The sequence below is a fragment of the Xenopus laevis genome, chromosome 2S (assembly GCF_017654675.1).
Source record: "Xenopus laevis strain J_2021 chromosome 2S, Xenopus_laevis_v10.1, whole genome shotgun sequence".
Classification (NCBI taxonomy): Eukaryota; Metazoa; Chordata; class Amphibia; order Anura; family Pipidae; genus Xenopus; species Xenopus laevis.
The window spans coordinates 127,542,176-127,569,635 of record NC_054374.1 but is presented as its reverse complement, the minus strand read 5'-3'; the positions used below and the strand labels follow the sequence as shown (position 1 = coordinate 127,569,635).

At 39.8% G+C, this 27,460-nt stretch overlaps 1 protein-coding gene across 1 annotated transcript; it reads left to right on the top strand.

The window, feature by feature from the left end:
• Positions 1–461: 461 nt before the first annotated feature.
• On the top strand, positions 462–12,334 carry rnd1.S (Rho family GTPase 1 S homeolog). The gene is made up of 5 exons (NM_001086155.1): positions 462–664; positions 3,668–3,755; positions 10,384–10,493; positions 10,697–10,831; positions 11,188–12,334. Exons 1-5 carry the CDS (start codon positions 545–547, stop codon positions 11,431–11,433), a joined length of 699 nt encoding a protein of 232 aa, NP_001079624.1. The 5' UTR covers positions 462–544; the 3' UTR covers positions 11,434–12,334.
• The last annotated feature ends 15,126 nt before the right edge of the window (positions 12,335–27,460 follow it).

The following is a 27,460-nucleotide window of genomic DNA, read 5'->3' as shown; positions in this document are numbered from 1 at the left end:
CATTTTTTAAAAAACGCTAGGTATGTTATATTGATGTATTAGGGCATGGCCATTATTTGTTGCATATAGAATGGATTTTTCTAAATATATTTTTTTGATGTCACTGGTACTTTAACAGAACTGCCGCACATAACACAGTAAATGTCTATAGTAAATGACAAAGCGATCGCTGCTGAAGGCTCTGCTGCCAGGGCTGGTTCCTTTCTCACCACAGGATTAGGATGAGCAGAGCCAGTGGGCGGGCCCATTATGCACGTGTATCAGGAATCTCTGCCCCCTCTTTCCCAGGCACATTCCAGACTCGCAACTAAAATAGAAATGCAATCTCGGGTTAGAGGCGGGGCATCCCTGCCGGACTCGCCTCTCATTGGCCCAAATCTATTCGGCTTCTGCCTTGTGATTGGCTCAGGAATGCCTATATAAAAACCTCCTCTGTGCTGTTCTCTCACTAGTGGTACGGACAACGTGGAGCTTTTAATTAGGACTTGTTTCACTTTGGAAAAGTCCCTGTTGGATTTCACCCACCGTATTCCTTGCATCCACCATGAAGGAAAGGAGGAGCCCACAGCCCGCTGTAGTGAGGTGCAAGCTGGTTTTGGTGGGGGATGTTCACTGTGGGAAAACAGCAATGCTGCAAGTGTTGGCAAAGGATTGTTACCCGGAGGTGAGTTCTACCCGCAGCCCCAAGGCCTGATTCACATGAATGCCCTTTTCTCTGGGTATTAGTCATTTGGATTTGTATGCCCAGCCTTGCTGCTTTATCAGTAGCCTCTAGCCAAGTGCACTGGTGTGGAACTGCTGCCTGTGCCTCCTGCTGCAACATTTCTATATAGCACCTATAGTACTGCTGACTTTCTATATAGCACCTCTAGTACTGCTGACTTTCTATATAGCACCTCTAGTGCTTTTGCCTGTGTCTCCTGCTGCAACCATTCTGTATAGCGCCTCTAGTGCTGCTGCCTGTGCCTCCTGCTGCAGCCTTTATGTATGTAGTGCTTTCTATATAGCGTCTCTAGTGCCTCCTGCTGCAGCCTTTTTGTATAGCGCCTCTAGTGCTGCTGCCTTTCTATATAGCGCTTATAGTGCTGTTGCCTTTCTTTATAGCGCCTCTAGTGCTGCTGCCATTGCCTCTTGCTGCAACCTTTCTATTTAGCACCTGTAGTGCTGCTGCCTATGCCTCCTGCTGCAGCCTTTCTATATAATGCCTCTAGTACTGCTGCCTTTCTATATAGCGCCTCTTGTACTGCTGCCTTTCTATATAGCGCCTCTAGTGCTGCAGCCTTTCTATATAGTGCCTCTAGTGTTCTGCCTGTGCCTCCTGCTGCAACCTTTCTATATAGCACCTCTAGTGCTGCTGCCTGTGCCTCCTGCTGCAACCTTTCTATATAGCGCCTCTAGTGCTGCTGCCTGTGCCTCCTGCTGCAACCTTTATATATAGCGCTTCTAGTGCTGCTGCCTGTGCATCCTGCTGCAACTTTTCTATATAGAGCCTCTAGTGCTGCTGAACATACACAATTTATTTGCTGCAACCTTTCTATATAGCACATCTAGTGCTGCTGCCTGTGTTTTCTGCTGCAGTCTTTCTATATATTGCCTCTAGTGCTGCTGCCTGTGCCTCCTGCTGCAACCTTTATATATAGTGCTGCTGCCTGTGCCTCCTGCTGCAGCCTTTCTATATAGCGCCTCTAGTGCTGCTGCCTGTGCATCCTGCTGCAGTGTTTCAATATAGCACCTGTAGTGCTGCTGCCTGCCTGTCAGTTGCCTAATGGGGGCTGATCTATATTACATCATATGTATCTCTGCTCTGCCTGGTTTTGTAATGAATTTAACACATAGCAGAGAATAGGTTGGTTCTTCAGTTTTGCAAGGGGTGGCGCACCAGAAGGTCATTTCACCTTTGCACCAATACAGCTTGAATTGAGCCACCCAACCAACAACAGAATGTAGGACAACAACTAAATGCATTAAAATATACTGTGTGCAGCAGGATGTTGAATATAACTGGAAGTTTACTGTCTGGTTAAGCCTTTTATTTTTCCATGGATCAGATAGGGCTAATTTGGGAGATCCTGTGAGTGCTGTTATGTAAGCTCCTGTCCTTGTGTTCTAGCCTCAATTAAGCAGTCCTCACTGGAATTAACTGATCTACTAGTAAGGACATGATTCCCCAGAATAGCTGATTGAGCATCATTTGCAAAGGTTAAACTGGAAGCCCATAGGCACTGATTCATAATCTTTTATAGAGCCCCTTCCTTCTTACCCCAGTGCCCAATTTCTGCAAGTCACCCCTCTATCCACCCGAACCCGTAACCCATGTATTTTGGTCCTTTCACATCGCATTTTTATTCATCAATGTTTTACAATCTTATTGTTTGTGCCCATGGGGCCCTTGTGTGGATTCAGACCCAGCAACCTGCGTAGTTATGCTGCTAACATCCTTATTCTTTATTTTGTTACAGTAAACTGTGTATATTTAGTAAAATACATTTATTGCTGTACTTAGGGATTAACACATCCCTGCTTTCCTTCTGCCAACCATGCACTTTCACTGATGCTGGTCCGGTAGAATTGCTAGAACCTGGTATTCCTTGACATTTGCACAGAAAACCTTTGTATTTGCCCAGTGTCTGAATTCTGTAGAGCAGGGGTTTCAATCTTGTTCCTTTACAGAGAACTGAATGTTGGGAATTATAGGCTAGACTTCCCAGATTAGAAGTGTGAAATCTTTACAAATACGTAACAATAATAACATGTTTGTATCACATGAATTGTTTAGGTGAATTAGGTGTCTTCTGCTTGTGGTATTGACATACATAGCTGTTACTTAACCACAATTTATAGTTGTAGGCAGAGGTAATGTCAGGAGTGGTTCATGTACAAAGTGATTGTGGATAATATGAAAAGCAAGTTGGGGGTGACAGACTTTTCTATGGTTGTCTTTGTAATGGTACCCACGGTTTCTTAAGTGGGATTGTTTTACATGTGTTAAATCTGGAAACCCCCTGTACAGAAAACTCTAATATAGTAATGTCATTTCCCACAGTCCTGATGTACTCTATCTGTAATAAGTGCATTGTCCTTGTATTCTGAACTAGCACAACTCTATAGTTAATTACAATACTAATACACTTTCAGTATTTATGTTTTATGATATCCTTAACACTATGGGCTCCATATTACGACAAGACCCTGGAGAACTCTAGGACCCAGGCATTCCATATAATAGATCCGATGCCTGTAACATTGTGGTTTTCATGCAGTCATGTATTTGAAGAAAGGGTAACAACGCCAAATATTTCTTACATTTTTTTATGCAGATGAAAAATGTTATATGAGGTGTATTAAGTTCCTCAGTCTGACTCTGGTTTCTCTCCTTTGTCTGCTTGTCTGGGTTGTCTCATTGTATGGTGCATTCATCTTGCGTGTCATTATCATCTGTGTGTTGCAGTGGTATTGTTAAGACATGCGTGCTTGTGTTGGCTGCAGTGGTGTCAGCAAGCAGCGTTGACCCCAAGAATCAGTATATGTTGCTTAGGTGCCAGCTGTCACAGTTGCATAATTGTGTTTATGTTGGCTGTCCCAGCATATTGTGTTGCATTAAAGTATCTCTGTTGCCTGCAGTGTTGTCAGTAAGTCACAGCTATATATGTGTGTCTCTTGTTTTCAGACCTATGTACCTACAGTATTTGAAAATTACACAGCCGGTTTGGAGACAGAAGAGCAACGTGTGGAGCTCAGCCTGTGGGACACTTCAGGTATGGGCATTTCTTTCATTGACTATAATACTCTTATCCATAGGAGAGCATCAGTGATGCCTAGAAAGAGACAGACCTTTTGTGTACAATGGAAACTATGCAACATGTTTATAACTGTTGGGCATTACCCCCTTTTTAAATAATTCTACTTTACAGACGGTATAAAGTGAGATATTCCCTGTCATGTAAAAGGTAACATTTTCAGCCCTTTATATATTTTAAAATGACAATGTCTTTGTATAATCTGATTTGGTATTCTTTTCTGATCTCTCCATGGTGTATTATCACTTAGATCTACTTGTATTTATATAGATATGCTGTGTGTGTGTGTGTGTGTGTGTGTGTGTGTGTGTGTGTGTGTGTGTGTATATATATATATATATATATATATATATATATATTCTGATTAACAAAATCCTTTGCCAAAATCACAGGAAAATGGCACTGCTGCAAAGATTCCAGACCACAATAAATCCAGCAATCTCAGCAGTTTTATCACCCCTCTCTATTTTAGGAACAATACCTTGGAGTAGATTGCTTTCATTGACTTCTTTGGATAAGAACACGTGGGTTGATCTGGGGCATTTGGCCTTGGGACAGTGGAGTGCAAAATTACCAAATTTCTACTTGTGTACCATTGCCCTTAAGGTCATTGTGTGACCTAAATGATTACATGGCAGGAGAATGAAGATTTGTTTACAGACAGGAAAGTTACTGCCTATGAAAGTCCACCATTTTTCCATCAAGAATTTTTCTTGGAGAGCATTTCAATAAAAATAAGGATATTAAACATATTTGAAGTATAGGATTTACAGAACTTAAATAACAAAATTATGGTATAATTAAATACATTACCAGGCAACAGTGCTATAAAAGGTGCTATACATTTAAACAAAATTTCAGTTAATAGTTTGTCAGGAGTCCAATTAGACTTAGAATTACAGGATGGCCACCTCCCATAGACTCCTTTTTTCCAAATAATCCGAATTTTAAAATATGATTTCCTTTTTCTCTGTAATAATAAAACAGTACCTTGTACTTGATCCCAACTAAGATACAATTAATCCTTATTGGAACCAGCCTATTGGGTTTATTTCATATTTACATGGTTTTCTAGTAGACTTAAGGTATGAAGATCCAAAGTACGGAAAGATCCGATATCTGGAAAACCCCAGGTCCCAAGCATTCTGGATATCTAATTAGTCCTAAAGCAAGACATGGCTGCTTTTTGCCCCAGCTTGAAGCAGATAAGCCTAAAGACAATGTAACTCTACTGCATCAAATTAGCTTTTACTTTTTCAAAATTAAAAAGTATTTTCACCAATTATTTACTTCATTATGCACCTTTACATTCAACTTATGCAGCTGCTACTTAGATGGTAGGACTGTCTTACACAATCATGGTGGTATAGATGCATGTAAATAGGCTCTTTCTCTATCTGCCCCTAGGGCCAATATCATTTCTTCAGTGTTTCCTGTCAACACCAGCATGTTCATCTTGCTTTGCAATGGAAAAAACGTTTTGACTTCACTTATTTTACACCTGGGTACAGCACCAGATGGATTTCCCTGTGTGCCACATGCTTTAGACAATCCGTATAATACCTCCCATTAATACTCACAAACAATTATAAAAGTGCAAAAAAAAAAAAGATGCTCACTCAGGAAATATTAAATTATTCATAAGTGTTATTTAAACTGACTGTATTGTCTATAAAATAGTGCATTGCATAAGTCCAGTATAAGAACCAATTAAAGGCCAAGTGTATAAAGATAAGGTGTTACGGTTAAACAGACAAGATTTGAAAGGAGAAAGAAGTGGGCAAAGAGAGAAAGCATTTATGGGCATAATTATGAAACCCGATGAAAGCAATTGGTATGCTTAATGCCCTCATGGCTTAATGGTATAAAGCAGACTGCAATTAAATAATGCCATTAGAGCTCATTATGCGTGTAGAATCATTCTTTCCACGTACACAATCCCTTTGGAAGTGTATCATTGATTGCTGGATTATGAGCACTTTTGAAAAAAAACTTCTATTTCTTTAACACCTTCTGGGCTGTGAAATGCAACAAATCATTTTAAGCAAAAGCATTCCGCATACATAGTAACATAGTAGTGTAACAAAGTAAGTAAGGTTGAAAAAAGACACGCGTCCATCAAGTTCAACCTTTTAGTGGTTTTTTTTTTTTTTTTTTTATCTGCCTAACTGCTAGTTGATCCAGAGGAAGGCAAAAAAAACCCATCTGAAGCCTCTTCAATTTGCCTCAGATGGGGAAAAATTCCTTCCTGACTCCAAAATGGCAATCGGACTAGTCCCTGGATCAACTTGTACTATGAACTATCTCCCATAACCTTGTATTCCCTCACTTGCTAAAAAGCCATCCAACCCCTTCTTAAAGCTATCTAATGTATCAGCCTGTACAACTGATTCAGGGAGACAATTCCACATCTTCACAGCTCTCACTGTAAAAAAAACCCTTCCGAATATTTAGGCAGAACCTCTTTTCTTCTAATCGGAATGGGTGACTTTGTGTCAGCTGGAAAGACCTACTGTTAACTAAAGCATTAGAGAGATTATTATATGATCCCCTTATATATTTATACATAGTCATCATATCACCCCTTAAGCGCCTCTTCTCCAGCGTGAACATCCCCAATTTGGCCAGTCTTTCCTCATAGCTAAGATTTTCCATACCTTTTACCAGCTTAGTTGCCCTTCTCTGTACCCTTTCTAATACAATAATGTCCTGTTTGAGTGATGGAGACCAAAACTGTACGGCATATTCTAGATGGGGCCTTACAAGTGCTCTATACAGTGGAAGAATGACCTCCTCCTCCTGTGACTCTATTCCCCTTTTAATACAGCTCAAGACCTTATTTGCCCTTGATGCTGCTGACTGGCATTGCTTGCTACGGCCAAGTTTATCATCTACAATGACTCCAAGGTCCTTTTCCATAATGGATTTGCCTAGTGCAGTCCCATTAAGGGTATAAGTGGCTTGGATATTCTTACATCCCAGGTGCAGGACTTCACATTTATCAACATTGAATCTCATTTGCCACTTAGCTGCCCAGATTGCCAGTTTGCCAAGATCATGTTGCAAGGATGCCACATCCTGGATGGAATTAATTGGGCTGGATAGTTTTTGTCATCTGCAAACACTGATACATTACTTACAATACCCTCCCCCAAGTTATTAATGAACAAGTTAAATAAAAGTGGACCCAATACCGAGCCCTGAGGGACCCCACGAAGAACCTTACTCCAAGTAGAGAATGTCCCATTAACAACCACCCTCTGTACCCGATCCTGTAGCCAGTTTCCTATACATGTGCAAACGACTTCATTAAGCCCAATAGACCTTAGTTTAGAAAGCAGTCGTTTGTGGGGCACAGTATCAAACGCTTGATACTGCCCCCCCACTGTCCAGCATCTTACTCATCATAAAAAGCAATCAACGTTAGGCAGATTCTCAGTCTTGTTACGCAACTGAAGGTTGACTGATATAGATCAGATACTGGTATTAACACAGCAAAAACACTGGCCTAAAACCCATGAGAATGAATCTGGGCATGTTGGCTAACATGAAATGTTTTTTTGGGGTGTGGTTGCCCTTTTGGTAAAACAGATAACAAGACAATGAAGAGTTTGGTTGGGGTTTGTGTTGAGTACCTTAAGGCAGAGGGTGTGGAGGATAGTTGTCAAACAAGTGTAGGAGGCAAAGAGCTGACATTCCTCTCTGCCTGTTAAAAAATGGATGTAAACTGTAATCAAAGGTCTATTGTTTGGCCAGTTTTTCCTGCTGAGTACCATTCTGATGGTCATTCAGGCCTGAAACTGCCCTCCAGCTTAAAACAGAGAGGCAGTTTTAACCTAATAGCCACATTTCTACATGTTGTTACAGCTGCTTTTACTGGGAGCCATGTAAATTTCCGAGTTACCATAGCTGTCACTTCAGTCATGCTAAGCCCTGTATTTTAAACAGTAATGTGGAACCCGATTGTGTTTTGCTCAATTTCCCCCACAGTTTGGTTATAATCAGAGGAAGCGTTTTCTAGTTCTTCCTAAGCACCACAATCCATCTTCATTGGGCAATTAGAGAATTACTTATCTCTTTTGTAGCAGTGTAGTGAATTTTATTTTCTATTCCTCGTGTTTTCGCAATGTTGTAGTGCCGCATAGCGGAAGAATCTGAATGAAATTCTAAGCTCTCATACCCATACTATTGGTATTGGGTTTTTTTTCCCTAGACCTGCAGTGGCACTATTTGTCTCTTGGCTTAAACAATCTAGCTGACCTGCTGGCTACTTGCTATGCACCGCCAGCCCAGACACTGCTGCAGATCAGTGGCAAGAATCGCAGAACGCATACGTGGCACCGATACTTTCAGCTCAGCTACGCAGTACAATAAAAGCCCCCAGGGAAGGGATGCAGCAGGCACCAGCCAGTCCTTGAAGAGCAGTCCAATAATACCAGGCAATTATCCCTGAGGGGTTGAAATGTTTTATGTATCCACCTAACCAGAACTATAGATGTATCTACTTATTAACTGTCTCTTGATTTGTGATCCTGAGCGGAGTCACATCTATTTATTTATAATTGTCCTTCCTGGCATTCCAATAGAGTATCTTGCACATCTTCTTGTTCTAAAGATGAGAAAGCATGTTCCTGGAAGGGCTTTACTGATGCTTTGCAATGATGGATACATGTTGCTAATATTTAATTAGGACTTTAGAAACTGTTTCTTTCAAACTTTTACTTCTCCAGATAATTTTAGCATCTTAATTACATACACATAATCCAGATGGAAACAAGTATTTATTCAATGTATCCTTTCAACACTTCAGAGCAGCCCGGATTGTGCAGTGCCCCACATTTAACTAGTTAACTCTTGGATTTTTTTTGTGTATTGATGAATTCTGCAGCTTCCTGTCCCTCTCAATGATTGGTCTGGTGTTGTTGCTATGGATACTGTTCTCCTAGTCCGGGTGGGGGTATTTGCTATTCTAAGCACGGAGTGACTGAGCTGAAGCTGGAAGGGGAGGGTGAAAAATGAACAATCTAGCAATTGAACAGAGGCACCCTGGGTCTCTGAAGAGGTCCAAGCTTTGCCCATTGTCAAAATATGCTGCATTTTGTGTGCTCTTTGCAGTCCCTCTAAAATGTCTTTATTTACAAGCCTGTCACATTGTGCAGTGTAATGGGAAGCCACAACAGGGCAAGCTGCTGCTCACTGGCTCTCTAGTGGCAAGCTCTTTGTGAGAAGCCGTCCGCTCTCCATTTTCAGGTGCACTTGTAATGTGTCCCTAGCCACTTGTGAGACTGAGAGGCAGCTATGTGCATAGAAGCAGTGGCAGGCCATACAATAAGGATCCTTTTACCACTACACAGACACTCTGGATACAGTTGGCTGACTCGTGCCTTATGTTCAACACCATGTCATTTCAACTCTTTCAAGGGTTGTGGAAAGCTGGGCCATGTATCTGCTCCTTTGTAGTAAATAAACATTATGTTTGGAAAGGAGCAGAAAGGCTGACATTCTCCTAAGAGGCATTGAGCTGTATGTGTATGTCTAGTATAGAACTGAAGAAGCTGCTCGGATGAGTAGTGAAACGTCTTCATTGATTACTCCGCAAGTCCAATTGTTTTTAGATTTACCTATACTAGATATACCATGACCAGGATGAATGAAAATCTTCATAGTTTTATGTGTATGTTTTTTTTTTTTAAACTGATACGTTTTAGTAACTTTCATTACACATGAAATGGGTACCATCCGTTATTTGCGGTACCTGTCATCAATGGTAACATAGTAATGCAAAAATGATTATTAGCATATGTTTAAAACAATAGCTATATAGCGGAGGGGTATTATTATTACTACTTATATGTTGGACTTACAGTATTTAGGCTACTGTCTTTCTGCTGAGTATGTCCCCTTGTCACGAGTGTAGGGCCAGATAAAACTGAGGGTCATTTTCATTGGCTAACCAAGTGAGCCAGATTCAATGTATATGTAAGATTTTCATTGGTGGCTATACCAATTATCTTTGTCTTTAGGGATCCCAATAGTAGTCCTGGTTGTGTGTGTGTGTTAGGTTGTTTTCATGGATGGCTGTATCGTATAGTTAAAATGATTGACAATGCTATTGGTCACTGGAAAAAGACACAATGGTACCGGTACCTTGTTATGGCCACCTTTGCCATCTATGTGCCACTTGTACTAAATGTAATATAGTGGAGTTTTAATCCCCATGTATAAAAGTATGAATAAACGTGGGCATTTCAATATAGCATAACACTTTAATGTACATGGTTAATTGCTGGTACCATGGCACTTGGCCAACTCTAATCCACAGAATATAAACAGTAAACCTATTGTACTTGTAAGGGCGACTTAAAAGCTTACTTGACAGGATAGAAAGCAATTCATTGGCTGCACTAAGGAACCATCGGAAATGTGCCCTAATGACTTCCAGTCTATGCACAATGCAATATTTAATGCCTTTCAATAAAGATCAATTTAGAGTCTACAGGAATTTTTCTTTGACAATGTCAGCCCTTGTAATGACCTTCACAGGCTGTCAAACTTCTGCATCTAACAAAGCCAAATCTCTTTTCAGGGTCTCCTTATTATGATAATGTGCGGCCTCTGTGCTACAGCGATTCCGATGCAGTGCTGCTCTGTGTTGACGTCAGTCGGCCAGAGAGTCTGGATAGTGCTATGAAGAAGGTGAGCCTTTTATGTTTTCTCTGCAAATGGAAGTGGTAGAACAAAGTGTAGCATAACCTGACAGTGTGTGGCCAAAAAAAACACATTTAGCCTGTTCCATTTGTATATAATATAAAAAACAACCTACTGTATGTCAATTCAAAGGTGCTGTATAGGAAAGTAATGTCTTGTCTTCTGCCTCAATGTTACTGTTCTTCTTTCAGTGGAAATCAGAGATCACAGACTATTGCCCCAACACAAGAATACTCCTGATTGGATGCAAAACGGACCTACGCACTGACCTTAGCACAATTATGGAACTATCAAACCAGAAACAGGCACCAGTATCATATGAGCAGGTATGGTCCCATTTTCTTTTAATCTAGGACTTGGCTGTGTTGCCAGCTCTTCCTTTTTTTTTTTAAAGCCTAAAAAAAATAATATGGTTGGAAATATTCTGTATTATATTGTGTATACTATTGTATATGTGCTGGATATTATGAGACGGTCCCTAAATTCAGTTAACTGACAGGAGCCCAGAGCATATACCATGCATCAACAGAAAAGAAGCTGAGGTGTAGAAATTTTAGCCTAATTATTTGCTGAGCTTTAGTTCTCTTTTAAGGCAGCACATAAGCAGCATATAGTTATAAACAATGTAGCATTTGTAATGTTGCAATCTGATTAATTATTTCTGTTTTCCTTTGACTCCTAGGGCTGTGCTGTTGCAAAGCAGTTGGGTGCAGAGAATTATCTTGAGTGTTCTGCCTTCACATCAGAAAAAAGTGTACACAGTATATTCCGAGCAGCGTCTTCCATGTGTGTGAACAAAGCTTCTCCAGCCAGTCGCAAGAGCCCAGTCCGGAGCCTATCTAAGAGACTGTTAAATTTGCCCAGCCGTTCTGAGATCATTTCTTCCACTTTCAAGAAAGAGAAGGCCAGAAGCTGCTGTTTGATGTAGGGCTCTCATGTCTGAGAAGCACATGGACATTTGTATCAGACTTTGGACATTGTCTTGCACTCTGTTATCACCACTGGAAGAAATGCAGGAGTGGCCTGGAGGTGATGATTCTGACACCAGTAGCCTCTCAGTAGCCTCACCTCCAGGACGAGCTAGCACCTGGGCCCAGAGAGTGACGGAAAACTTGGATTTGCACAAAGAATGATTGCACAGGAAGACAAAAGTTTAAAGCAGAAAGGTGTGCGGAAAAACAAATAGGGATATTTTTTTCCTTTTTAGCAACCACAAAAGAAGCTGCTTTAATACCCCTTCCCATACCTTTGTTAAATCCCCTGCCTTGCTGGGGCAAATCATTAGTGTTAACCCTGTGGTACTTGTCCCTGTACAGTACTGTATAGGATGCAGTTCCAGGAGAAACCAACAAGGCAAGTGGTTTCCTTCCTGTGCTGTGAAGATTTTAAATTATTATATTTTTTAATCAACAGTAAACCTGTATGTGCTTGATCTGTGATACTAAATTTATTTATTGAAATATATGGGGGAAAAGCATCTGACATGTTTCTTTCGCAGCCTCTTGACTTGTATCAAGAGTTTTTAAGACTTTGCCAGGGATCCCTGCCCTGTGTGTACACTGATGCACTTTGGCATTGCAGATCTTGATATCTGTAAGACTCATTCTTCCATACTGTATACTTGATGGCAGATTTCCTGCTGAGTCATGTAAAATGATTTGTGTGTGTGTGTGTGTATATATCAATCCTTGTTAGAGTTCAGTGTTGACTGCATCGTCAGAATCTCCAGTATGTGGAGCTGATGACATGCCCTAGACCATAACTGGCAAACTAGTTTAAAGGTTTCTCTGTAGCTGCAATAAACTGAAGCTGAACCTTATTCTTCCCTTCAACCTTGTTATGTCTTTTTATTGTCTGTCTGTTGCATACTCAGGAAGGGGCTAACCAGTTATCTTAGGCTACAGAGCCCACTTTTTAATACATTTACTTTTTGGGGGTTATTTATCAAAGTCTTTTTTTCTGGTCGGGCTTTTGAAGGCAAAAAACTATTTTTTACTAGAAAAAATACTCAAATGTATTCAATTTATTGATTTATTAAACTCTGATGGTGTTAAAAGTCCAAATAAAAAAAGTAATCCAACTCAGACCTGCTGAGTTCATGTAGAAGTCAATGGCAGATGTCACGTTGATATCCTGATCTGCACTGGGTTTAATTCAATAATCTGGTTTTCAGGCGTCGAATCTGAAAAACCCTCTGCGACAAATTGGAAAAATTTGTACGATTCAGATTTTTTCACGATTTTATTAAGTTTTAACACCTAATTTGCACTCACACAGTAATGGAACAAAAGGAACTACGTTTGCCCCAGGTATAGTTACCCATAGCAACCAATCAGAAGATAGCATGTACTTGTCTAAAGTGTTAGGTGTTACTAGACTTGGTGCAAACTTTGCAACTTAATACATTATCACTCCTAGACTTAGTATGTACAGCCATTGTTGAAGTGACAGTATGTAAGGTGTTCAGGATGTGCTTTCTTAACCAAATCACTAGGCTACAATAAGACAAACGCAAACTGCCTCAGCAAAATAGCCTTCTAAGGGCCACTATAGTATTATTGAAAAATTGTGCTTAGTACAGAATACCTATGCTGATATAGGTTAAATAACTTGGTACAGGATAAAAGGCCCTTATGTGGACTGGCAGCATACAGGAGGAAGTCAGAAAAAAGGAATTCAAAAATAAGTACCTGCTTTGAGGCCACTGGGAGAAACTTCAAAGGGGTCGGTGAGCAACATGTTGCTCATGAGTCAATGGTTAGGGACCACTGCCCTATAACTGCCTCTCCCTGGACACACCAAGGAATGTAGAGCAGGAGACTTGAGAGAGAGAGAGAGGGCATCAGGAAGCAGTTTAAGTGCTCGCTGGGCCCCTCTGAAGAGTTTATACACAGGGGGTCCAGCACAGTCTATGTATAATGCTGGATACTTGGTCTCTAGCCAATGGCACATCACAGAGACCCCTCCCTTACTGCATCACTATGCAGTATTCTATTTCTTTTGCATTATGATGTCACTTGTATTCAAGACTGCAGATGGTTTGGTGTAAACTTCTCCTGGATCCAATTACATTTTTTTAATTGCTCTATGTCATATAAATATAACAAATGCTGTCAACAATGGCTTAGTGCTATAAAATCTGCGCATTTCATGCCCCATTTCCTGGCACTTCCTCAGAGTGCAGATGGTTTCGTCCATTATTTTGCATAAAAGAGTACCTGTGTACTGGAGTTGGTTGACAAACATTTTTATTTAGGTTATTTTGCGTGTGTTGCCTCATTGATGGTACAGTGTATGTTACTATGGGTAACTGCATTTTGGATCAGATACCAGATAATTTTTGTCTCCTGTACTCAAGTGGGATATTGTTAAATTAGAGAGAGTCCAAAAAAGAACAAGTAAGTTGCTAAAGAAACTGGAAAGTCTCAGTTATGAATAAATGGGAATATGTACGTTACTACACCAGAGGATTTATACCCCAACCCCCCCTTAAAATTCCCATACTCCTTATAAGGTATACAAAATACATTTGAATTCATATAATAAATACACATTACATAAAATGTATGCTGTTTAAAAATGCCTCATTATATAAATCCATCATAATAAAAGTCTTAAATTCATATTACTGTATATATATATAAATATATCATTATTATTAATAATAACTTGTGTTTGTGATTGATTTTGTAATAATCCAACACAATTTGCCATCCAGAACAATTGGCTTTGTTGAGAGGCAGGAGACAACACATATAACCTAATGCACTTGTGCCATCAACATAAAATACCACTTGTCCTATCTATCGACACAGAGAAAGCATTTGATTGAATGGACTGGGACTTTATGTTTTAATTCCTTAAAAATATGAGACTTAATATACAAATTCTAAACAGGGGCATAACAAGAGTGCACAGCCCCCCCCCCAGCCAGAAACATTTTCAGAGTGCCCTGCAGCAAGCACCTGTCCGCAACTCCCCCTCCCACACCGCATACTCTCTCCGGTGCGAGCACTCAATTTAAAAGAAGAAGAGTGGGGGATTTCAATTCTATAGAGGAAGCAGGCCCTATGGTCCCCCTGCGACCGGGGGGGGGCTGCTTCCTCTATAGTTACGCCACTGATTCTAAAATAGAAACAAGTTTTATACCATTCCCACAAGAATACCTTAGGACAGTGATCCCCAACCAGTAGCTCGTGAGCAACATGTTGCTCTCCAACCCCTTGGATGTTGCTCCCAGTGGCCTCAAAGCAGGAGCTTATTTTTGAATTTCAGGCTTGGAGGCAAGTTTTGGTTGTATAAAAAACAGATGTACTGCCAAACAGAGCCTCAATGTAGGTTGACAATCCACATAGGGGCTACCAAATGGCCAATCACAGCACTTATTTGGCATCCCAAGAACATTTTTCATGCTTGTGTTGCTCCCCAACTCCTTTTACTTCTGAATGTTGCCCATGGGTTCAAAAGGTTGGGGATCCCTGCCTTAGGATAAATGTCTCACTCACTGATGGATTTTCTCTTCACCAAGGCACCAAACAGGGATGCCCTGTGTCCCCCCAATGTTCATTTTGTCCACTTCAACCTTTCTTGCAAAAGGGTACTGTATCTCAGACACCCATCCATTATAACACTGCTGCTTTCGCAGATGATATGCTTATCTCAAATCAACACAAGGGACCTTATGAAGGAATTTTATTTACTTGGAAAAATCTTAAAAACAATGTTAAAAATCCCAAATTATATATTTTTGCTTACCTAAGGCCTTTCTCAGAAACATTCACCATTAGTTTCAAACTGTGTCTAGAAAAATAAAAGAGCATGCCAAAAATACACATTGCTTGCTCATCCTAAAAATAAAGAAGCTAAAAGTCTCTTTGTTTTCCTTCTGCTGTGCTGCAACAGGGCTACAAAGAATGATAGGAATGACCTGTGGAAGTTATGCTAAACTGTGGGTTCTAGTGTTACGACAATTGATCCCAATCCCACTACACACTCTGCTGACTCCCAAGGGACTCTAGACCAGTGATACCCAACCAGTGGCTTGTGAGCAACATGTTGCTCACAAATCCCTTGGATGTTGCTCCCAGTGGCAACGCAGGTGCTTATTTTGGACCACGATTATCTCAAAACAATCATACAATCGTACGAATTGTTCATCAACTAAAATTGCCAGGAAAACAAAGGGTAAATGCCTGCTTGTCCCTGCAACCATAGATAGATTGCACTGGGACCGATAAAGATTTTTTAACCTGGCCGATCAATTTTCTGACAGATGTTGGCCGAAAAATTAGTAAGATGTACGAGCGTTGAATCTCACTAACCACACAATAATTTCGAAGAATTGGTCGGAATTAACGCTTTTCGGCTCACATGGAGCCGTCGTCAGGATCCTGACGACGGCTCCATGTGAGCCGAAATGCGTTGATACACCATGCACAAATAAAGATAGAGTGATACACGCTTGATGGCGTTTGCTGTGAGTGCTTTCATGGACTGCGATATACCCTTAGACTACATAATTATGTTCCCTCATTGCATAGTATACACTGTAAGTCTCCCTTATTGTATAGGATACATTCAATAAAGGAGAGGTCTATCCGGTGTAATATATTGCTGGGGATCACATCAGGAATGGTTGTATATCCTATAAGGATAAAAAAAAAATTCACTTGCGAGACAAAATTTGTAGTATACATGCTGAAATGACCTTGTGGCATGGCATATATAGGACAGACCATCAGAATGGTCAAGGAGCGAATTAAAGAACACAGGAACAATATAAGGAACTATAAAATTAGTACAGCAACTGACACACCTGTCTCGAGACAGGGCCATAATGTAAGCCAGCTAAGATGGCTGGTATTAGAAAAAATAACACAGTCTAAAAGGGGAGGTGATATATGAAAATCCCTTGGACAACGGGAAGCGTATTGGATAAAAAGAATGAATACAATGGCTCCTGCAGGCTTGAATGACTCTTGGAGCTTATCTCCTTTCTTATAGCTAAACTGTTCATGTATCTCTTTCTTCACAGATATTGAGTACAGCTTGTGATTAGAATACTTTGTTGCAAGTATCGGCTAAGGGTAAGACCTTTTGTATCAATAGTTATTAATGTATAGGCAGTTGAAACAAGGTAACCTTTAGGTAGGCTCTTTTTGAGCAGTTCCTACAAGTAATTTGGTTATTGTTTTTATATTTATTTATGTGTAGTTTGTCTCAACTATTTCATGAGGAAATTGCTTCTGACGACCGCATTTTAATGGTTATGGAGTTTTGACACTACGGATTGAATCGGGAATTTGCACAGCTACACAAATTTTTATGATATCCTGGACTTTTAAATATCTTATATCTATTTATTCTTATATTATACACTACTTGTGTTCTTATGTAATTGATTATTGTACCTCCCAGTGGTAAGGGTTAACTGTGGTTCAAAATATTTTTTTGATGGAGGGGTGGGACTTCCTGTATGACACTCTAAAGCACTTTTTCACTTTGGATTGTACACACTTGAGAAAGGGCCCTTGCTGCCCGAAACATGTCGTGTGGAATGCACAATAAAGACTGAATAGCAGGTATTCTGCTTTTTGCTGTTTTCTTGATTTGCCAATTTAATATATTGAAGTTGTATAATTAGAACAGCTTGAAGTACAACAATGTGTAAAGCTCTATTTAAGTCATGTGGACGCTCCTTTGCAAGATACTGCCTTCACGTGTGTCTTTTTCTTATTTATTCCATGCCACCTTTGTTTCTAATACCATTTTCACACAGAACCTTTTATAAAATCTTTATTGTTAGTTTACTGTATAATGAATGTCAAGGTATAGCAACGCCCCCTCTTAGGAGACTTTACAGTAGAGTACGTTGTATGGGTATAAGCTGTCATAACCATATATTTCCCTATATTTAACCAGAATTGTAGTGAGGTCCAAACCCTGAAAGCCGGGAGCAGTCTTCCCGAACTAATTCAAGAGCTGAACGTAATATTTATTTTTCCTGGAGCTGATATAGGAATAAGCTGCACTGCACTGATGAAAGCTATATTATAAGGCAGAGATGTCAGACTTTCTGCTTTTGTGAGGTACACATTTCAGAATTCTCTGCCACACACTCATATAGGAGGGCTGTCATCTTGCTTTAAAAATGTATAGGTTAAAAAAAAACAGATTGTACACTGAACAATACAAGGGGTTGTCAGTATTACTGATTTGTGTGTTTTTAGTGATATAGAAATTTACTCATAAATCATCTAAGAAAACATAAATTTAATTTGGAATTTGCAGAAATCATTTTATGTCCAAGCCCATCCAAATGTAGGGCACACTTGTTTTGTTTAGAACATTTTCAGGAATATTGTTGCTATAGTAACCAAAAATAAATACTTTACCAGAAATTACATTTTTAGTTGACCAGATGATAAAGATGATACATGTAGACTGTCATAATGACCTAACATGCTCTGTCCATTCAATCTCTCTGTTCTGCCCCAATTTGATAAAGAAAATTATGAAAATTACATGTGGATTTAAAAAAATTTTTGTGTGTGCACAAAGGTGATGACACAATTCAAATGGTCTGTCATCTCAGATCAGTTTCATATGTGTGCCAAATTGTAAATAAGATGTACTAAACTAAACTAAATGCAGAATTAATATATTTACAATATTCATTAGGGATGCATCAAATCCACTATTTGGGGATTCTGCCAAATTCTGATTGTTTCATCAATGATTCAGCAAATCCAAACGGAATCCGGACCATAATTTACATATGCATGATAAAGCCCCATCTGGAATATGCCATACAGTTTTGGTCTCCATCACTCAAACAGGACATTATTGAATTAGAGAGGGTCCAGAGAAGGGCAACTAAGCTGGTAAAAGGTATTGAAAATCTTAGCTATGAGGAAAGACTGGCCAAGTTGTTCACATATAATATGTACAGTATAATAATCTCTCTAATGCTTTATTTATCAGTAGGTCTTTCTAGCTGACACTCATTCCAATTAGAAGAAAGGAGGTTCTAACTAAATATTCAATAGCACAGCATTTACCTTTGTGACAAATAGCATTAGTTACAAATTCAGCTTGCATTATAAATTTAAGGGCAGTGAGCACCTATTACCTATAACGTTTTCCACTAATGGAGGAGATGCGGGCTTTTAGAGGGGGGAAACAATAATATTTTTCATTTGAAAATCCTACTATTGAGCACTCTGGCCCATGCAACAGGTAGGAGCTTCTGGTGCAGACTGACATGTTGGGGCACACGATGCTCATTATGGGGCAAATTCACTAAGATTCGTAGTTGCGCCAGGCGTAACTTCGCCGCACTTTGCCACACTTCGCCAGGCGTAGTTTTGCCAGCGCTTGGCAAATTCACTAAAATCCGAAGTTGCGCTCAGGGGTAGCGTAAGGTTGCGAAGTTGCGCTAGCGTTGATTCGCTAAGCGAAGCGAAGTTACGCTAGCGATGGTTAATTTGCATATGGCGCCAAATTCAAATTTCAATGGAGGAATACGTACAATCACTACAAATGCCTGGGAAACCTTCAAAACATCAAATAAAAATTTTTTTTTGCCCTACACATGTGCCCACTGTATAGTTAAGTTGCCATGAGTTAAGAAATGTAGGGGGGAAGGAGGGGAGCCCCAAAAAAAATTTTGATCTTTTTCAGCCTATCACCCATAATATAGAAAAAACGCCAGCTTTTTGAAGTAATCCCTATCTACTCTATTGCGCTTCGCCTGGTCTCAGGTGGCGAAGGAAGTCTAGCGTAAAAGGTAGCGTTCAGTACAATGCGCGCGTTAGTGAATTTGCGTAGTTACGTCCGTTGTGCAAATTTGACAGGCATAAGGGTGCGAAGTAACACTAGCGAATTTACGCCAGCGTTCGTTAGTGAATTTGTGAAGTAACAAAAATGACCAACGCTAGCGAATTGGCGCTTCGGCGCATAGTGAATTTGCCCCTATAAGTGAGTGGGCCAGAGAGCCTGATAGGGGACTTTTCTAGAAAAATATTATTGTTTCCCCATCCAAAGTGCGGGCTCTGTTAGCAGTGGAAGATCATAGGTGCCCTTTATTTTCATTGGCCATCACTGATATTCATTGTTCTTAGACTTCAGTGTTGGTTCGTATTTATTTAAATGACTTTTTAGCAATATTTAGGGCAACGGGGCATTGGGTGGTTTTAGGCATGTTGAGTTTTTACATGACGTGTGTGTGTAACCACGCTGATACATGTCAGTTGCCCATGAACTCAATTCACCAATCTGTTTCAAAAAAAGATACCTGTACTTTATTACTGTAGCCATATTACAACCACTAACACATTGGTGTTAGAAAGACCTGTTGTGGAAATAAGAATTGTGGGGTGGAAGCAAGAATGGTGAAATGAAGCATATATCAGAAATCAAAACCTAAACTAAAAAAAAATAGGGTAAACCACACAAAAACTTTCTGTACATTTTAAAGAACAGTAACCCAACACCAAACACCAAAAAAATTAAAGTGTTTTAAATAAACTACAATATAATGTAGTGATGCCCTGCACTGGTAAAATGTGTGTGTTTGCTTTACATAGTTGCTTGTTTATATAAACCATAATAGAGTTTCTGAAGCAAACACACCAGTTGTGCAAGTGCAGCATTACAGTATATTTTGTTTTTGATACTTTAAAACACTTTCATTATTTGGTGTTACTGTTCCTTTAAGACGGCCACTCCTGCCATGAGGCAAGTTGAGAAACATGATTCAGATGCAGTGGCAATGACCGACATGGAGATTTTTGTATCATAAAAGAGCAGGCACTTCCAATGACCAATCTTCCAGACAGACTTGTAAAATGATAGACTTGTAAAATGATAGCCAAGTGCCATTACCCTTGAGAGTGATTTTTTAATGATTTTTAGTAACTGAACTCTACATTTACTGTCATCTACACTTAGTAAACAGGGAGCGGGGTATAGTTGTTTAGGAATCAAACAAAGCCTCAGTTAAGGATAATTAGATGTTTTATTGTGGGTAGATCAAAGCATGGAAGAGCAGATAAATAGACACTATTAAGAACTGAAAGGGAAAACAAAGCAGCCATATTGTGATGGGGAAACGTATTATTGCCAGTTTAATCCTTGTATAAATGCTATTATAATCCTTGTACAAAGCAAGCAAGCAACAATGAAATAGGAAGAATTGTGTATGCATGTGTGTAAACAAATGAACAACAAAATGACCCTGCTCGTTAGACCTAAAACTCTTCATTCATGGTATTTTCCTGGGTTGTGAAAAGTACAGGGGAGATTTTAGGCATAGTTGACCCCATTGCATCCTAGGCTAGGGCCTAAGGAGATATTGAGAGTCTGCAGACCAATTTCAGCCCCTGACCACTAGCAGACTCCTCTTCTGTGTTTACATCCGGAAGCCTTGTGTCGGCTCCAGCATGAACACATTTGTCGGATTTCGGCAAAGAAACACAAGGCTTCTGAACCTAAACACAGAAGAGGAGTCTGCTAGTGGTCAGGGCTGAAATCGGCCAGTAGATTTCAGCAGGTTGATTTCAACCTCGTTTTGCCCTAGCCTTGTAGTATTGAAAACACACAAGACCAGAATGCCCAATATCTCCTTGCATTATCCTTTTAGAATTGCCTGAAAGTGTTAGTATTGGCCCAGAAATGTAAATGCGCAAACTGAAAATGTCATGGCCGTACAATTATATTTAAGCTTTACTATGGCTAGCCAACAGACACCTGGCAGGCAAGTATATATCCACAGTGTCAGACTGGGGTTTCCGGGGCCCACATGGCCTGCCGCCTGTGGCCCCCCACCCCAGTCGCGGACTCCAGTTCCTCCAAATGCTGCCACTCCCAACCCCTGTTGTGTAACGCTTACCTTACTTCCCTATTGCAGCCGCGATTGTAGGCAGGCGAAACCCGCAATTCTCTCTGGGTCTGCAGTGTCCGTCCAGCCAGACGACTCTGTGGACGTTATTTATTAAAGTTCGAGTGCCAAAAACGTGAACGTTTTTTTTTACTGTAAAATCCAAATTTTTAGTGGAAATGTTTTTATTATACCCTGAGGCTGCAATAAATCCAGATCCGAAAATCCCCCATATCAGACCTGCCGAGGTCAATCGGAGAGGTCCCTATCATATTTGGAAGTTTCTGTGGTCTGCTCTGGATTTAGCCAGAAATTCCAACTATTTCGGGCTATTCAGAAAAAAATCGAGCTATTCTGGAAAAAAAAAAGAAAAAAATTATACGATTCGGATTTGGATTCCGATCTTATAAAATCGAGCTTTTTTAATACGAAATAAGGTCAAATCATGGATTCTAGTTTGGTCTGACTTTTTTTTAAAGGTAGATTTTTATTTATTTTCAAAACTTACATTAACAAAAAAACATTAAACTCAAAATAATTATCAGTAAGGAGTATGTAGTTTTAAGTCGCATATAAAAGTAAGCAATTTGCCTGACTCTATATGAGTCTTTTATTTTGTGGAGTGTCTAGTCACTTGCCCGTTCTTCCCCTCAGTGGGAAGTGCTAATGGGGTGTCTCGCATTGGGAGTAGTTGTACCCTATTTTAAATACTAATTCGGCATTAATTCTGATCTTTCCATTTTCTCACTGCCCAGCACATCATGATCATACCGGTCTGACTTTTTTTTTAATAAAATAATCAGAACATTTTTGAAATAAGCCCCTGTATATCCAGATTTACTTTAACTTCACCACACCAGTATTTTTGTAGGCTTTTTTTTAAATGTATATTTACACATTTATTTTTTCCAGGTTAGTATATAGAACAGGGATTGTTAACTTAGGGGTCTGGACCCAAAAATGAGCCCCTATACTGTTTAGGGTGTGTCCCAATACTAACCTATTTATAATATGAATGTTCTGACTTTTTGTAACCAGCTCTTTGGGCTGATTCACTTCAGCTGATATATCTCATTATAGAGTGAAACTCCCTACATAACAGTCCATCAATTCTAAAGCACCATTAACACCTCCCACCACAATGAAACCTACTATGTTGTTAAATCTATTAAAAAACAATTTATAGTTTCATTCAGATTATCATGCAGAACATGTGCTGTGTTTGAAAATGCATCACCGGTTTCTTTTAGTCATTACACCATATATCTGCTCTGGGCTAATTCTTCATAATGAGGTGCTCCTTTCCTTTCTTTGTACAGTCATTATGATGGTATTATTAATCAAATATAAAAAAGGCATTTGGTTAGTGATATTACTAGATAGGGCAAATGCATGAATATTTTATGATATTAAAATAAGTCACTTGGTTAATATATTCATAATTTGAAGGAATTTATAACCAAGGAATCGCTTGCTTTTAATTATTAACAGAGGTTGAGAAGTTCCTAATTTTACTACTACAGAATTGTAATCTGATCTTTCTTTAGTGGTCTAATTAAATGTGATATAGATGGGAATAAATTATTTTGTATAGTTTGTTTATTTAAGTGGTTCTGAAGTCCTAACCAGAATTAACACACTCTTGTAATATATAATTGTATTCATATAATCACTCATTCTTTCAGCCACATGTAACAAGAGATGTTCTGATCCTCTTGCTGTCCATGCTATCTACTGGCTGAAGTGGGAGCCAATGGGAAATGAGTAGAAGACCTTTTATGTGCAGCAGAGCATAAAGTAAAAATACCCAAATTACCCAGTTATCTTGAGTATTCCCCTTGGGCTGGATTATAGTATGTTCCACATCTCACAGAGGGTATTTAACAATCCAGGGTTTTCAGGTGTTCCAGAATATTTTAATATAATTATGATTAAATAGCAAGAGTTTTTTCTATGACCAGAATGTCCCCTACCTTATTTTGTATTGTTGTTTGTTTAAGTGGTATATGGCCTCTCAGAGGTTCTGGTAGACAGGGTCAGACTGGGGGCCCACCGGGACCGCTTTCCAGTGCCCCCCTCTGGCCTCTCCACCCGCCACCTACTATGAGGCGCTGCTCGGTGTGCACACATGAAGACGCGGCCGGCGCGCCGGCGCAACAAGCACGAGGCGCAGGTGGATCGGCGCCAAATTTTTTTTTACATTTTATAGAATCCCATGCGGGGAGAGGGGGTCTGGCCCAGTGGGGGCCCACCGGGTTTTTTCCCGGTGTGCTGCCGGGCCAGTCCGACACTGCTGGTAGATGAACATAGTTTAATAATCAATTTCATGGAATAATTCCGCAGATTGGTACCCTGTGGAAATAAATGTAGTAATGCTATTTAGGGGCATGGTTGCTTAGTATTTCCCACTAGTATAGGGCCCTAGAGAAATAATTGCATTTCTGACTGCATTCCTGCTTTATTGGTTAGCCAAAATATAATATCTTATACCATAACAATTATCCCTATACGGTGCCACGAATGGCAATCAGTGCCGTACACAGGTTAATGGTATACATGGCATTTTGTTGACAGCTATTGTGATGGCAATGAAAATGCTACTCACTGTGGATTACTTCTTATTCATATGGCATTGTTCATATTTCATGTGTGCATTCCCTAACAGAATGGAGAAAAGGTGCCTTTTTTTCAGCTACAAAATGTGCATAACTTGTACATCAGTTATTTAGAAGCATTGTAGGAGCTACAAGGGGAGGCCAATTTATCTAAGTCATGTGATTTTTTTTTAATCTAATAAATTCGAATTGGAGGTTATTAAAGAAAAAATTCAAACGTCTAAAACTGAAACAAATTTTACCGACTCGAAAAACTCGAATCAAATTTGATTTGAATTCAACTAAACTCGAATGTCAGGAAGGCTATTAACATCTTTAAATGGGTCACTGGACCTCTCCCATTGACTTATACATGAACTCGGCAGGTTTTAGGTGGCCGCTAGTCGAATTTGAATTATTCCCAGGGTAAAGGTTTGATAAATCTCGAATTTCAAATTTGAATTGAGTTTGGGTTATTCCCAATTCAAATTTTTTGACCAAAAAAAAAATAGAAAAATTCGAATTCCCTATTCGACCCTTGATAAATCTGCCCCTTTAAATGTAGCAATGATTGCAGAATTCTGGAAGTGCCAGGAGCACATTTTTCATAACTAGGTACCATAGAGCACAGAAGAGAGCAGCTATTCACTTGAGAATGTTCTCACACTTGATTGAATCTCTCCCGCTGAGCATGCATTCTCTAATGAGTGATTTATCCAGCTATTAGGGCTAAAGAAAGGAGAGCAGGCACATTAGGGGGTCTGTAGTGTGCTAATGCCTTCTTGTTTCCCAGCTGAATCTGCTTCTGTCTCTACATATAATCTTTATTAGCATTTCCAACCTCAAACGCCAGGGTGATCTAGCAACATCTGAATGACTAGGAATACAGTTAACATTGCACAAATACAGTCACTGATTAGTTTCTAATTCTGGGTGTGACCTGGGACTGGTATCACTGTTAGAATACCATTGTCTGTGTCATAATCTAAACAGAAAGTCAAATATGGGAGTTGATAATATCTAAGTCATGTTTTTCCTGGGAGTCAATGAATAAATAAAAAGAAATTAGGGTTACCACAAATGCAAGCATTCATTTCCCAAGTAGCGCTAATTGTCAAAACTGATCAAATGTGTGAATCGCAGGTAGCCAAATATGTTGACCCAACCCAAGATTCCATGTGTACTAGATTGTAAGCTCTTGTGAACAGTGCTCTCTGATACTATTTTTGTTCTGTAACTCTTTTGCAAGTAAATTATTGAATGCTTATTATACATGTTTTGTAAGCACTGCATAACTGTGCCTAGGGTGCAAAGCTGGAAGGGCGCCAGGCATGTACCTACCCTGCGCCTACCCCTAGTGAGGGTCCATATCCCCAATGGGTTTTCTGCTCCCTTGTAATACAATTGTGCAAATGCGCACCTGTTCAGGTTCGCGGCTGACCAGGTTGCCTAGGGCACCCCGGCTGGTTTGGCCCGGCACTGCCACAAAGTGGTCAGGCAATGAGTTAGAAGAGATAGCACAAGAGGGATCATGCCAGTGCAGCAGAAACTTGGTGAGTTTCTTAGGTAGGGGGACAGAGAGGCAGGAGAGGACAGGGCTAGTGTTACCATCACTCCAGTTTTGAAAAAATTATTCTGTCTTTTGTGAGCCCCCTCTGACCTCATTCACCCACCCTTTTGTACAAATTAGAATGTTGACAAAGGTGGCAGCCATAGACAGGGTTGAGCTAGGAGCAGGAATTGAAGGCTAAATAGCAGAGACTTAAAATTCATCTCTCTTTAGAATAAATAAATATAACAGCAGGTCAGTGAAATCCGTTTGCATACAGCTCCCCCTGGTGACAAATACGCCAAATACATTTTTACAGGAACATGCCTTGTTGCTTGTGCTTGAAGTACATATTTGCTACATAGATTTCCATAGACATGATTTGGATTATTTATTCCGATTGGAAACTTAAATAAACAAATTTAAGAAAAAAACCCCAGTCCACAGAACACCAAAAATGCTGAGGAATAAAATGTGCCAAATCACCCCTTGTACCATTGCCCAAAACATACATGTCTTCTACAGTTGGAAGCAGAGCAAAAAACAGGGCCACCATCAGGGCAATTTTCATAGAGCTTATTGATTATGAGTTAATTAATATGCTGGACAGCAGGGGAGCAATAGATGTGATCTATTTGGATTTTGCCAAAGCCCCACAAATGACTGCTTTTTAAACTATGGGCTGTTGGGCATTTGCACATGGATAGGAAACTGGCTACAGGATCGGCTACAGAGGTTGGTTGTTAATGGTGCATTTTCAGCTTGGAGTAAGATTCTTAGTGGGGTCCATCAGGGCTCAGTATTGGGTCCACTTTTGTAATGTATTGACACAAAACTATGCAGCCAAATTAATTCAAGGAGGCGGCATCCTTGCAACAGGTTCTTGACAAACTGGCAATCTGGGCAGCTAAGTGTCAGATGAGATTCAATGTTGATAATTGGAAAGTCATGCACTTGGGATGTAAAATTATGCAAGCCACTTATACCCTTATTGGGACTGAACTAGGCAAATCCATAATGGGAAAGGACCTTGGAGTCCTTGTAGATATTAAACTTGGCTGTAGCAAGCAATGCCAGTCAGCAGCATCAAGGACAAATAAGGTATTGAGCTGCATTAATAGGGGCATAGATTTGTGGGAGGAGGGGGTTATTCTTCCACTGTACAGAGCACCGGTAAGGCCCCGTCTAGTATATGCCGTACAGTTTTGGTCTCCAGCAATCAAACAGGACATTATTGAATTAGAGAGGGTACAGAGAAGGGCAACTAAGCTGGTAAAAGGTATGGAAAATCTCAGCTATTAGGAAAGACTAGCCTGGGGTTGTTCACATTGGAGAAGAGGCGCTTAAAGAGTGATATGAGAACTATAAATATATAAGGGTATCATACAATAATCTCTCTAATGCTTTATTTACCGGTAGGTCTTTCCAGCTGAGGCAAGGTCATCCATTCCGATTAGAAGAAAAGAGGTTCCTGCTAAATATTCAAAATGTTTTTTTTAATTTTTTACAGTGAGAGCTGTGAAGAGGTGGAATTCTCTCCCTGAATCAGTTGTACAGGCTGATACATTAGGGGTTATTTGGCTTTTTAGCAAGGGACGGAATACAGGGTTATGAAAGATAGCAAATAGTACAATTTGATCCAGGGACTAGTCTGATTGCCATCTTTGAGTCAGGAAGGAACTATTTCTCCATCTGAGGCAAATATCAGAGGCTTCAAAAAGGTTTTTTCCCTTTCGTCCCCTTCGGCAGCAACCATGAGATATATTTTGTTCCCTAACTGGTAGGACAAGCAAAAAAAGAGTTAACAACCTCCTAGCCACACCTATAAGTAGGAGTTACCTCAACAGTCCACAGTGTTTTTCTTGTCCTAGATGGTAGGTAAGCAGAATTTCTTCTAATCCTGTTGTTTTCTCTCCTCTTTTTTTAGGAACAG

Bases quoted from the DNA above. Each gene is read 5' to 3' on its own strand.
- rnd1.S (NM_001086155.1), top strand. From the start codon at position 545: ATGAAGGAAAGGAGGAGCCCACAGCCCGCTGTAGTGAGGTGCAAGCTG. The intron at 665-3,667 runs GTGAGTTCTACC...TCTTGTTTTCAG, and splicing joins CAAAGGATTGTTACCCGGAG to ACCTATGTACCTACAGTATT. The intron at 10,832-11,187 runs GTATGGTCCCAT...TTTGACTCCTAG, and splicing joins CACCAGTATCATATGAGCAG to GGCTGTGCTGTTGCAAAGCA.